Source organism: Dipodomys merriami, unplaced genomic scaffold (genome assembly GCF_024711535.1).
Source record: "Dipodomys merriami isolate MVZ:Mamm:240054 unplaced genomic scaffold, mDipMer1.0.p SCAF_7, whole genome shotgun sequence".
NCBI classification, from domain to species: Eukaryota; Metazoa; Chordata; class Mammalia; order Rodentia; family Heteromyidae; genus Dipodomys; species Dipodomys merriami.
This window is the reverse complement of record NW_027206290.1, coordinates 39,846,383-39,859,379: the sequence shown is the minus strand read 5'-3', so window position 1 is coordinate 39,859,379 and position 12,997 is coordinate 39,846,383. Positions and strand designations below refer to the sequence as shown.

At 48.9% G+C, this 12,997-nt stretch overlaps 1 protein-coding gene across 1 annotated transcript in view; it reads right to left on the bottom strand.

Annotated features, from left to right (window-relative positions):
• Ttf2 (transcription termination factor 2) overlaps positions 1-12,997 on the bottom strand; it is a 31,841-nt gene that overhangs the window by 1,612 nt on the left and 17,232 nt on the right. Inside the window, exons 12-22 of the mRNA XM_070006434.1 lie at positions 12,410-12,515; positions 10,261-10,442; positions 8,954-9,107; positions 8,621-8,712; positions 6,874-6,956; positions 6,430-6,563; positions 5,385-5,555; positions 4,183-4,241; positions 2,878-3,028; positions 1,663-1,745; positions 179-253 (exon numbers count right to left, since the gene is read on the bottom strand). Coding sequence (XP_069862535.1) covers positions 179-253; positions 1,663-1,745; positions 2,878-3,028; positions 4,183-4,241; positions 5,385-5,555; positions 6,430-6,563; positions 6,874-6,956; positions 8,621-8,712; positions 8,954-9,107; positions 10,261-10,442; positions 12,410-12,515 — 1,290 coding nt within the window. The remainder of the gene's footprint in view (positions 1-178; positions 254-1,662; positions 1,746-2,877; positions 3,029-4,182; positions 4,242-5,384; positions 5,556-6,429; positions 6,564-6,873; positions 6,957-8,620; positions 8,713-8,953; positions 9,108-10,260; positions 10,443-12,409; positions 12,516-12,997) is intronic.

Below are 12,997 nucleotides of genomic sequence, written 5' to 3'. Positions count from 1 at the left end.
CAGGAAACTTATCTCCAGTGGAAATGGAGCTGTGGTGGAGTGCCAGCCTTGTGTAAAAAAAACCTAAGGGACAGCACTCAGGCCCTGAGTTGGTGCCCATTTACTGGTATAAAACAAATCAGAAATCACCAAAGGTTTTTACAAGAGTAGACTCTGGGAAGGCCAGTGGCCTGGTTACCTGTGGATGACAACATCCTTTTGCTGTCCCACTCGGTAAATCCGGTCACAAGCTTGATCTTCCAGCGACGGATTCCTGTTAGAGAGGTGCAGCTCAGAGATACACCCCAGACCAGGTGTCAAGCTAAGGACCACAGGCCAAATCTAGCCTACAGCCTTCATATGTTTACTTCTGCTAAAAATGGCTGTTCTATTTTCAAGGGGGTTAAGAAAGCCCAACAAAGCACAAAGGATATGCAACAGAGAAACCATTTAGCCTGAAAAATATGGATTCTTTCCAGAAGTCTGTCACCCTATTCTAGGCTCTATGGCCTAAGGAAAGCTGCTGTCAGATACCCCCTGACTCTATTGAGACCGGGCCAGGCAGCTATGATAATGCAGCTCCACCATTAACGCCTATGGAGGGGAGGGGAGGGGAGATCAACAGTCCTAGCCAGCCTGGATCACTTCCCAGTGTCAGAATGCAGCCCTCCGGGTTTCACTCCTGCTTGCCAATGTAATCACCGGCTAACATTCTCAAATATTTAGCTGCTTGGCCTTAGTCCTCCATGAGTCAACCGCGGAGGAAAGCCTTGTACTTCTTTCTTTGCGGACTTTCACGACCAAGTCCAAATTCCTGTCTTATTGAACCTCTTTAGAATCTCAGATAACAATTTGCTATCTGAGGCAAACAAATCTCCAACAAGGCCCGAGTCCGGGTATGGTCCCCTGGCCCCCACAGCGCACAGCTGAGCACACGATTCCGAAGGCAGAGCATGGGGGTCCGTTTCCACCAGGACAGGCCACCCGGAGGACTAAACCAGCCCAGCCAGCCCAGTGCCCATCACACCCCTGGAAACAGAAACCGTCTTTGGATTTCACCAGTAACATTCATTACCCAGAAGGCACTGCCGAGCCAGCACTGGTAGCACACATATTTCTAGCATGGCTATGCACTCTTCTGCCATCTCAAGAGGGGATCTAGGATGGAGACCTCCCTGAGCTGCTCTCTACAGCTCCGCCTGGGACAGGTGAGCCTGCCAGCTCTCAGCACTGGGAGAGAGCTCTGCCCCTACTTTCTACCTTACATGGTCAGGAGCGAAAACAAATGTTTCCAGGGCTGAGGGGGTGGGGGAGGGCATTGGGGGTGGCTTCCTGCTCTGTTTCACATTCAGCTGGCTCTATACCGCCCACCTACTTGTGTTTTTTTACTAGTTATTTTGGAGGTGGAGTCTTCTCTGCCTAGCTGGTTCAAACCTCAGTCCTATAATTACAGGTGTGAGCTACAGGTGCTCTGTGTGTGAATAAACTATGTTAAGGAGACCTCTAGAACCCATGTAGGAACTGAGGAACGTTGCCTGCACTCCCACCTGTTCACAGCTGGCACCTGTGGACACATACGTACAGACACACTGTGCTCCACATCAGAGATCAGGCCCCACTGGGCCACCAACCCCCCTTCTCCCTGTGACACTGACATAACAGGAGGGAGATCCAGATCATTACCAGTGCATGTCCAGAAGAAAAAGATGGTTTCCTCCAGTCAGGTTTAGACCAACACCTCCAGCCAAGAGAGAGATCAGCATAACCTTCCAAAGGAAACACACCAGGGAGTTGATTCAGGGGATGCAGGTTGGATCTTTGGGGTCCCCAAAAGGTCCACATGGTAATGGCTTGGTCCCTCTCATAGTGCTATTCATGGGTGGTGGAACCTTCCATGAGGTCTTTAGGACATGGGAGGAGGAGTAAGCGGAAGGAGACCCTGGCCTTTGGCCCTTTCCTCGGGCTCTTTCTCACTTTCCAGCCATGAACTGTGCTCTGCTGCACACTTGCCACAGGCCCCAAAGCAACAGGGCCAATGGGTGATGGATGAGCTCTTAACAGCAGGAGTCCGAACATGCTCTTCCTCCTCTGCATAAGTAGACTATTGCAGATACTTGTTTCAGTGATAGAAAGATGGTAACAATAACTCAGGTTCAAGCCCAAGACCAAAACATGAGCCACAGGTCCAGATCAGATACCCTACTATGACGTACTAGAACCTTCAGAGGCTACCTCCTGCCTCAGCTTGGCAACCTCCCCTCCTCCCTATGAATCTCAAAACACTGAAATATACGGGTACTGTAACTTAGAGCCCAGTTAACATTCTATAATTCAATTATCTTAATTCTATCCATCCCGCCCCTCCAGTGCTGCAGTAACTTTCCTACCACCAGCCACTAGCCAACTAAAGCTTCCTATTCTTCTTGTCTACAACCTGATGCATTCTCTTCCATGCTTGCCCACAGCAAAGACCTGCCTCCCTGACAAATGTTCCCAATCGTAGCCAACCGTCTGAATCTCTTTCTAGGTTAGTCCTCATATCTTACTCTCTTTAGAGAACTTGTGCCCGCTGACAAGTCAATGTCTAATAAGCTCTAAAGATCTCGAGATTGAAGGTATGAATATTTTAAAGTTATGTTGCTCTATTATCTCTAGAACAACAAGAATAATTTCATGCTGCTGATGTTTTTCTTTTCAGTTCCAGTGCTCAAACTTAAGGGCCTCACACTCAGCTTTTTGCCTATGGCTGGTGCTCTACCTCTTAAGCCATTCCTCCTGCCCAACTTTTTGCTGATTAATTAGAGGTGGAGTCTCTCCTGGCTTTGAACCATAGTTCTCCAGCTCTCTGCTATCTAAGTAGCTGAGAGCCTGGCCAAGAGGCGGCAGCACCCGCCGTACCTGGGGCCTTCTGGAGTGGTTAAAGGCCTCCACCAGGTCCATCCTCTGTTTGGGGTTGACAGAGCCGTCGATGGTGGCATGCGTCAGTCCGCGCTTCTTCAGGTGCAAGGCTACCACTTTCAGCATACTGGTCCACTGCGAGACGATGACGCTGGGAAGGACAAAGTTCAAAGCAGTAAGCAGGCTCACCTGCATACTTCGTGTCTCTGTTAACCTTCAGCTTACTGACAAAAGCCTTCGTTGACCTTGGGGGAAGGCACCACACAGTCACGTGCAGAGGCTGGAGCTCTGGGGGCCAGCACTGGGAAATGCTGCCCACCCCAGGGGTGGAGGGAGGCCCTTGGGGATGGGGGACTCCATCTCTTCCCCAGCACCCTCTGCTTCTAGGCTCGACATGGGAGTACATGTATTGCATTGCCTTCTACCACCCTCACCAAAGGCCTAGGCCAACATCATCTCCCAATCTCAGACCTGACTCTCCAAACTCAGGAGCCAGCTAAAGCCTGTCTGTGCTTCTGAAGTAGTGACGTGAACCTAATGCAGGCACACATTTAAGGTCACACAGTGGGCCTGAACTCAGGACCTCCACCTCTCAAGACTGGTGCTCTACCACTTGAGCCACACCTCCACTTCCAGCTTTCGGCTGGTTCATTTGAGATAAAGTCTCCTGGATGTCTGTCTGAAGTGGCTTTGAACCTCAGCCTCTTGAGTAACTAGGACTACAGAAATGTGTCACTGGCCTTGTGCTAATAAACAAAGTCAGAAAACATGGTGGCTAGACTCAAGTAACAACTCCAGCCTATTTTTCCTTGGGGGCTTAGTGTTCATGCAAGGTTCTATGGTCCTGCTTTAAAGGAACACATCCTGTGACAGCAGCCCAACAACCAGCCCGAGGGCTCCCACAGAGAACTAAAAATTCACTCAAGTATTTCCTAATATATAAATGTAAATACCCCCCCCCCACACACAAGCATAACAAATGACAAAACACTGTCTCCCCTTGTCTCCAGCTCAAGGAGACCACCAGCAGCTCTGTGTTAGCTCTGTTTGATGCTTCCTCCTCGGCTTCTCTGATTTTAGAGACTGTTTCACATGCCCAGCTCATTGTGCCTCTCTAGGCATATCTTTTCAGTGAGTGCCAGGAATATGTCAGTTAGAAATCATAGAGGATTTGTTCTATGACCTCAGTACGTAGTGCAGAGCCTGGCTCAAGGTTCTTGACAGAAAAACTCCTTTATGACAATCAGCAGCAAACCTTCTTGTGTAATTCTAACCAAAACTTGGATAAGGAAGTAACACTCTTACCTCTTCTGAGTCCCTGAATTTCCTTGGATTGCCTCCAGTTCTGCCAGCAGCGATGACACCTGGAAAAGAGTTGCACTGGTGGTGTGGCTTCCACCACTGGCTTTCCTCCATTGCCTCTCCCTGCATGACTGCAGTCTCCTCCTGCCGGCCTCTGGGCTCCTGCCTGGATCTGTCCTTATGCCATTCTCCCCTCTATAGCCAGAAGGCTTCCCTGAAATGCAAGCTGGATGGGGCCCCATCCTGACTTCCCCACTAAGGACTAGGCCCAAGGCACTTCAAGTGACCCGCGCACTCACGCTGTTGTAGCTCTCGCTGACTTACCCAGGCTCAGTTCTTAGTGCGCCATGTTTAAATGACACTTCAGTCACACTAGAATTCTTGCCCAAATGAGCCTCCCCTTTATGTATTCTGTTCTCTTGGCCTTAAACACCATTCCCTGTCAGCCTAATATGACTTTTCGGCAGTTCTCCCCAAGCCCAAAAAGTATGAGTTGGGTAATGACTGCCAACAGACCCACAATTGCTCGTAGGGCCCATGTCTCTATCTCACAGTCCTAATCTGGAAATAGGTGCGCCTCATGACACCTCGTCACTGCTTACTGATCCTGTCCTCCCAGGACTGAGATGCTCTAGGTGAAGGCAGCACATGTCTGGCTCATTTCTGTTCTTCTAGCCCCTAGGACATTATTTACCACCAGGTACTATCCTAAGAGTCTTCAGAAGATAATAGGGGAGCTATATGCACTTTGACTGGTCTAATTTCACTGGAGAAGACCTGTCCAGCTTCCATGCAGGCTCTCCAGGCATTTACCCAGAGGCCCTAGGGCCCACTCACTGCAAACAGGCAGTTAGACATGTGGGCAAGCCTCTGGAGCAGAACTGCCTTCATTCTTCTGACCTCTCAGAAGACCCTAGAAAGCTGGGCACTGGTGGCTCATTCTTGTAATCCTAGATACTCTGAGGCTGAGATCACAGTATGAAGCTAGCTGGGGCAGGAAAGTCTATGAGACTCTTATCTCCAATGAACTGCAAAAAGCTGGAAGTAGAGCTGTGGCTCAAGTGGTAGAGTGTTAGTTTTGAGCAAATAAGGCCAAAGGACAATACCTAGGACCTGAGTTTCAGGCCCAGTATCAGCAGTATCTCTCCCCCCCACCAAAAAACTCCAAGTTCTCTTAGTAGAGAAGAGAGGAGGGATGGAAGCACCTTGGTGCTCTCTCGCGTGTCTTCAAAGAGCTCCCCCTTGAAGTGTGCGCCATTGAGGGACACGGTGGGAGCTGAGTCAGAGTCTCGGAGCTCAGACAAGGTGAGAGCGCCAAGCTGCTCTTCCAGGGACAGAACAAGGCCTTCACTCTTCAGCTCTGTTGGATCCAGGGCCTAGAACAGGAAGAAGGGGTTAAGCAGGGAAGGCAGCAAGGCATATATTACTTGTGGATAAGGTTTCTTGATTCAGGAAACAATGCTTTGAAATTTATCTTTCCTAACTCTTCAGAAAACCTTACTCAAGAAGCAGAGGTGTGGCTCAAGTGGTAGACTGCCAGCCTTGAGTCAAAAAGCCAAGCAAAAGCAAGACAGTTTGAATTTAAGCCCCAGTACAGGCACGTGCACATGTGCACACGTGCTCACACATGCACAAATGCATGCATGGAGACACACACACACACACACACACACACACACACACACACACACACACACACACACACACACGAGACCCATGTAAAGTGTGATCTTGAAAGTTTCTAATCAGATCAAAGATAAATGATTTTTTTTCAGACTTGCCAGGCAGATGACGCATTTTTCCCAGCTAGAATAATTCAGGTAAGTGAGGGACTACATCACCACAGCCTGAGGCAGCACGTGCTCCTAGAGTTTAGATGGGCTTTTACCCAATATAAAAGCAATGCTGCAATTTGTTTTAGCCACTTGAATTTTCCTATCAAACCTAAAAGCCTCAATTCTGAACAATGCTAGCAAAATCAGCATTATTCTAGCATTATTCTGAAACAGCAAAGCCTTCACAAGTGAGGTCCTTTTTAACCAAGTACCATTTTCCATTCCTAAACAATCCAATACTCTGTAATAAAAACGTACTCTCTCCAATGCCACAGGATCATCAAGATTAACATAACCTGAACTGACCCAAATAAGTTGTCTCTTCCCTGTCCCACCTCGAAGGGAACCAGAACTGACCCCAAGCCCGGAGGTGATAGCCAGAGATGAGGCCCACCCAGCCATAGCTGCTTCTCACCGACTTCAGTAAGGAAAGATGGCAGCAGCACTGGCGGAGTCTCAGCAGCTGGGAGAGGATGTGCACAGTACTGGGGGTCCCGGAGCTAGCAGTCGAGTGGTGCCCAGGCCCATGGGAGCCAAACTCCTGAGCCACTGCCAAGAGAGAAGATGAACCCAGGAGATGGTGGTTTAGAAAAGACATCTGGAGGAGGAACTAAATCCTATTTGGTCTGCAATCCGGCAATTTAGGAATAATGCATATCTGTAACATTTAAAAGCCAAATGACTCTTCTTCGTGAGTAAAGCAAATTTCCTAAGCAATGTCAGGAAGCGGAAGTTGCCAGGTCTTATGTATGTGATGAAAGCACCTGGCTCTGGTGGGAAGGCCTTGGCCTCACTCTGCTCCCTCAAGGGATGGAGCCCCACTTTTGCTGGTGGACACACCTGGAGCGCCCTGGCTCACCTCGAAGGAATGGGTTATTGGGGTTCCTTTCAGGTAGGCTGCCTCTGTTCTCTTGTCTCTTCAGATAGGACTGCAGCGCTGACCTGTCTCAAATCAAACAGAAAATGCCCACATGCCATCACTAAACAGAACAGGCTGGCGAGGGTCACTGCTGAACCGTGCTTAGAATGCGCAGGGCAGATGCAGTCCTGGGCATCAGCAAAGATGCCATGCTTGCAGCAAACATCCGTCAAAAGTAGTAATTAATCAAAAACACAGGAAAAAAAATCTCACCAGGTTACTGGTGGCTCACACCTGTAATCCTAGTGACTCATAAGGCTGATCTCTAAGGATTATGGTTTCAAGCCAGCCAAGGCAGACAAATTCAAAAGAGTCTTGTCTCCATTTAACCAGCAAAACAAAAAGCCGGAAGTGGAGATGTGGCACAAGTGGTCAAACAGCAAGCAGCTTTGAGTAAAAACGCTAAGTAAGCCAGGCACTGGTGGCTCATGCCTGTAATCCTAGCTGAGATCTGAGGATTGCAGTTCAAAGCCAGTTCAGGCAGAAAAGTCCCTGTGAGACTCTTATCTCCAATTAACTCCCAGAAAAACAGAAGTGGTGCTGTGGCTCAAGTGGTAAGAATGCTAGCCTTGAGCACAAAGAGGCTCCTGGACAGCAACCAAACTCTGAGTTCAAGCCCCACAACTGACCAGAAGAAAAGCTAAGCAATAACATGAGGCTCAGAATTGAAGCCCCAGTACTAGAATACATATGCCCACACAAGCATGCACACACATGTACACACACATCTCCACTACATGTTGATTAGCATACATTGGCAGGACAAAGGGTTCACTGTGGTTATTCCACAGATCTGTAGAACAAGTTCACCTCCTTTATATTCCCTCCCCACTCCCCTTTTCAGTAAATGTTCGGCTTCAATATGATCTCTTTGTGTGTGCATGTATGCATACCCCCTCATCTGCCCTCTTCCATTTTTACAAGAACCAGCTAGCGTGTGAGGTGTATGAGCGCTGCAGCGCAGTGAGAGGGAGTCTGGAATCCAGGGAAGGGAAATAGGCAAGAGTGTAAAGAACCAACACCATGAAGGATGATTACAACACCAGCTTTTGTTTCATTTTCCAATTCAGGTGACATGCTAGCTGACAGGCTAATAGTCAAAGAGATATGTTTTCCTAATGGACTCTCAAGAGGACAGACAGATCCCCATACCCTAAATTTAGTTTTCCTTTTTTGGCAATGCTGGGGTTTGAACTCAGGGCTGTGTTCTAGGCAAGTGCTACATCACCCAAGCCATTTTTGCTTTAGCTATTTTCTAGGTAGTTCTTGCTTTTTCTTGTCCAAGCTAGCCTAGACTTTAGCTGAAATGGCAAATGCGCACCACACCCAGCTTTCTTCACTGAGATGGGGTCTTGAAAACGTTTGCTTGGATTGACCTCAAACCAGGATCCTCCTAGTCTCTGCTTTTAAGTAACTAGGACTGCAGGTATGCGCCATGGCACCCAGCCCCTCCATACCCTTTGTTTCCTATGAAAGGAAGGCAGTGAAGAATAGGCTCAAAACTCGCCTTCAATGTACATCAGGCAGAGGTGAGGTAGGGAAGAGAGGGGAAAAGGGAGATTAAAAGGGAACAGAGGCAAGTGACGCATCTACGCCATCAGCACAGTTAAGGAAATGCGGCCCTGCTCTCACTCCCAAGCAGACAGGAATGAGACAACGCAATTTCAGAAGGAACGTCCTCTCATACCGGGATCTTGCAAAAAAGACATTGTACACGGTCTGTTCATCTTCAGAAAGCTTTAGCTGGTGCAGCTGAAACTCCCGCTGGGGAAGCATCACCTGGAAGAGAAAGAGGAAGATGGTGTGAGCTGAGTGCCACAGAGCAAATTGCCAGGAAGTCTGGCCCACCCTGGAAAGCAGCGCCAGTGTGGCTGAGACTGGAGAGCCAAGACAGCTGTCTGGGGCCTCCCTGGGCGGAACTGGGGGGCTCAGGCCGTAAATCCTGGCAAGTAGTTAGCCCCCCCCCCCCCCCCCGGACCTCCTTCCCTGGCCTCAGCAGAGATGGTGTAAATGTAATTACCAAGGGTTTACCCATGGCATCCAGCTGGTCTTTCGTTCTCCTCAGCAGGAGGCTCCTGGTTAGGATGCTCAACCGTTCTCCTCCCTTCTTAGATCCATTGTCCACCTGACTTTTCCACACACTGAACTCATCAAATGGAGAGCAGCGCAGAAATCTTTTTTTTTTTTTTTAAAGTGGTGAGGAGGGGAAACAAAGTAGGGGAAGGACAAACATGAGAGAATGGGGTCAGTGTGCACAGTAAAACATCAGAAACAGATCATCACAATTCGGGTTACACTTTCATTGTGCCATTTTAAACAGTATTCATAGAAAAATCTCAGCTAGGCAGATCAAAAGATCCAGATCAATAATGAAAAACACTGTAGAAATGTGAACAACATCTTAACAGTATCTACAGGGTCACAACAGGACAGAGAAGAATAGCTAGAAATTATTCCTAAAGTTTCAAAGGCAATCAAAGAAATTCCATAGCCTCTTATGATCTGCCTTAACAAAGTATTTACTTACTTTTGTGTAGGTCTTTGGATTTGAACTCAGACCTTGTGCTCTCTTGGCTTTTTCATTATATATCTCCAGTTAAGGGGCTTAGCACTCTACCACTTGAGCCACAGCGTCACTTCTAGCCTTTTCTCTTTCTGTGGTACTGAGGAATCAAACCCAGGGTCTCATGCATGCTAGGCAAGCAGTCTACCACTAAGCTACATTCCCAGCCCAGAAGTTAAGTATTTTAAACTTAGCATTGTAGCCGGATGCTGGTGGCTCACGCCTGTAATCATAGCTACTCAGGAGGCTGAGATCTGAGGATCGAGGTTCAAAGCCAGCCCGGGCAGGAAATTCTGTGAGACTCTTATGTCCAATAAACCACTAGAAAACTGGGAGTAGCACTGTGGCTCAAGCGATAGAGCACTTGCTTTGAGCTGAAGAGCACAGGGACAGAGTTCAAGCCCCACGACCGATCCCCCCCCCCAAAAAAAAATCAAGTCAGCATTCTTTCCTGTTTGCCTCAAATAACATTTGTAAGGCTGACCCTAGTCTGTGTTTAAGGCAGAAATAACCCTAACCCAAACCATTTACCATACTGAAGACACCTTTTGCTTCCCCTGATTCAACATGCCTTACCGTTTTGCATATGCAAGGGCTGGATGTAACCACAGCCAGCCAATCAGTAATTCTTGATCATATGTATTCATTCTTTAGCCCTTAAAGGTTGCACAGTGGCTATCTGCTACAGAACAGATAATGTGGCACACGCTGGAGGCCACTGAGAGACAAGCACTGACGAAGACTGGAGGCCGGCGGTCACTCACTTGAGCAGCGAGTACATATCCAGCAGGTTATTCTGAATGGGGGTGCCGGTAACGGCCCAGCGGGCCTGGGCTTGAAGCTTGCACACGGCAATGGATGCCTGCACTCGGGGGTTCTTCACACTGTGAGCCTCATCCAGTATGACCCTGGCCCACATCACCTGGAACAGAGGCGCTGGAACACCCTGGAAGGAGCAAGGGTGAGAGGAACATGGAATGCTGGGGGCTAGGAGAGGAAGGAGGGGAAAGGGAGAAGTGAGGAGGAGCCCTCTCCCGTGCCCCACTCTCCTCCCAGTCACTGGGGATGCACTCTAATCCCTAGGTGGCTTGGACAATCTCAGTAAACTCAGTTACAAGCCAGGGGAGCCTGAGCCGTTCAAATGCCTAGGTCCCTTCAGTCTGTCCCAGAGCTAAAGATGCCCAAAAATGTTTTCTAATTTGAAGGTCTGGGTGTTTCTCTTGATGCCAGTACTGGGACTTAGACTCGGGGTCTTGTGCTTTTGCTCAGCTCTTTTGCTCAAGGCTGGTGCTCTACCATTTGAGCCACAGCACCATTTTTGGATTTTTGCCTGGTTCATTGATGATTAGAGTCCCTTGGATTAGTCTGCCTAGTTTGGCTTTGAACCACAATCCTCAGGTCTCAAGCCTCCTGAGTAGCTAGGCTTACAGGTGTTGAGACACAGGTCCTTGGCCTTAACTTGTGTGGAGCACATGGGCAGCAAAGATGGCGCTGGGAGAGAGTAGAGTGGGCAGAGACCAATTGATCTTCCGATCAGTGCCTAACCAGCCCGTGAAGGCTCAGGTGCATGATAGGGTGTGACCTTGACAGTGATTGGTTCCTCTTCCTCCCTTGCCATGCCACCCGCCCTTTTTGTCTTTAAAAGGGGCTGCTCTCTGTTTTCTACCTGCTGGATTTGGCTCCCCGCTGTGTCTGATTGTCTCCTGGGCTGAGGGAGGCTGGGGAACGGGTGAGCGCCGCACTTACCTTTCCTCGGACCCCGTCCGTCTTTCGTGGGACGGACGAAGACCCAACAAACTTGAATTTTATTCTTTCAACCACATTTCAGCAATGGCTCTAAACGAGGATTTCTCCGGGTATTAAATCTTTACTAAAAAATCTACTTTAAAGTGTAAGGTACTAAACCAGATGCAAAGGGCAGTTCCAACTCAAGGAATTCAGATTCCAGCTGGAAGCTAAAGGTGAAGACCATACTGCACATATACAGGTCACAGGAGATAACATGGGACAGGAACAGTAGGGCTGAGCCATGAGCACCTGCCACACCAGTCCTGAGGCAGCAGCGTAGCCACACAGGAGACCCGGCCTCACAGCCTACACACAAGGCTACGCCATTGGTGAGCACTGGGCAGCAGGAGGCACTCAGCCAGATGGTGGCAACTGAGTGGGTCCTGCCTCAAGGATTCCTGAAGCAGGTGGAAACAGACAGCCTGAGGAGAGGATTGGAGCACAGTGCTGCATTCAAGGGGCAGAGTAGGACAGGGCGTGGCAGCCTGAGTTCAGGGGAGGGGTGAGGAGGGACATCTCGGGTAGGCCAAGGTCACAGAGTGCCAACATGTCATGTAAAGGAATTTGGGATTTTTCCTGAAAGCAGTGGAGAGCACGGGAGGCTGGTTATCTGTAAGACAGCAGGCTGCCCAGGGGGTGCAACAGCATTCTAGAGAGTCCCCAATTCAGAAACCTTTGAATATCCTATAAAGTCATATACTCTTAGTAAAGATCAGTTCTCACACTAGGCACTGGTGGCTCACAACCATAATACTAACTACTCAGGAGGCTGAGATCTGAGGACTGTGATTCACAAACAGCCAGGCAGGAAAGTCTGGAGCTCTTATCTCCAATTAGCCACCAAATAGTCAGAAGTGGAGCTGCGACTCAAGTGGTAGAGCACCAGCCTTGGGCAGAAAGTTTAAGGGACAGTGCCCAACCCTTGAGTTCAAACCCCAGTACCAGAATATACATATATACATACATATATACATATACATACATAAGCAAATAAGTAAATAATGAAAACAAGTAAGCAAGTAAATAAATAGCCAGACACAATACCAAGTATCAACACTGAAGCTGTGGATACCCCATCAGGTGCCACGTGGCCCCACCCCCACATCCCGGCCTCCCGAGCCTCACCTGCACACTGAGGGCCGCACCTAGGACCTCCCCCTCCTGCTTCTCTTCCGGAATCTCCTTGGCTAGGAGACTGTACGTAGTTATCACGATGTCATATGTAGACAGGCTGTAGAGACAAGACACAAAGAGAACAGTACATGATCCGTCTGTGGACAAGAGAGGCAGACCTGAGTGGGCTAAAAGAACAGAGAGCAGAACAGACTAATTTGGGTCTTTCTCCCCTGCCCCTACACCTCGCCCCCTCCCCCACATCTACACACAAGTCTGGAGAAGCAAATTTTACTACTTGGCCTTTTCTACCTCTTAGCTCTGATTGTTTCACTCTAGCTAAAAAAGCCTCCTCTCCTTTTCCAGTGAGCCACAGAGGTGAAACTGTAGCTGGGGTCATGTTAAGCCTGGTGAGAACTGGCCAGGACAGAAAGCAAGGCAGGGCTGGGAACTGATTTCAATGACGACTCAGGATGGACGATGCCAAAATCCCAGAAAAGAAGAGGAAACCCTCCCAGCGCAGCCCCCTCACAGCGAAGGTGCAGTCTCCCCTCTCCTCCACTCTGTAATGGACTGTGAAGACCCAGCAATCAGATCACA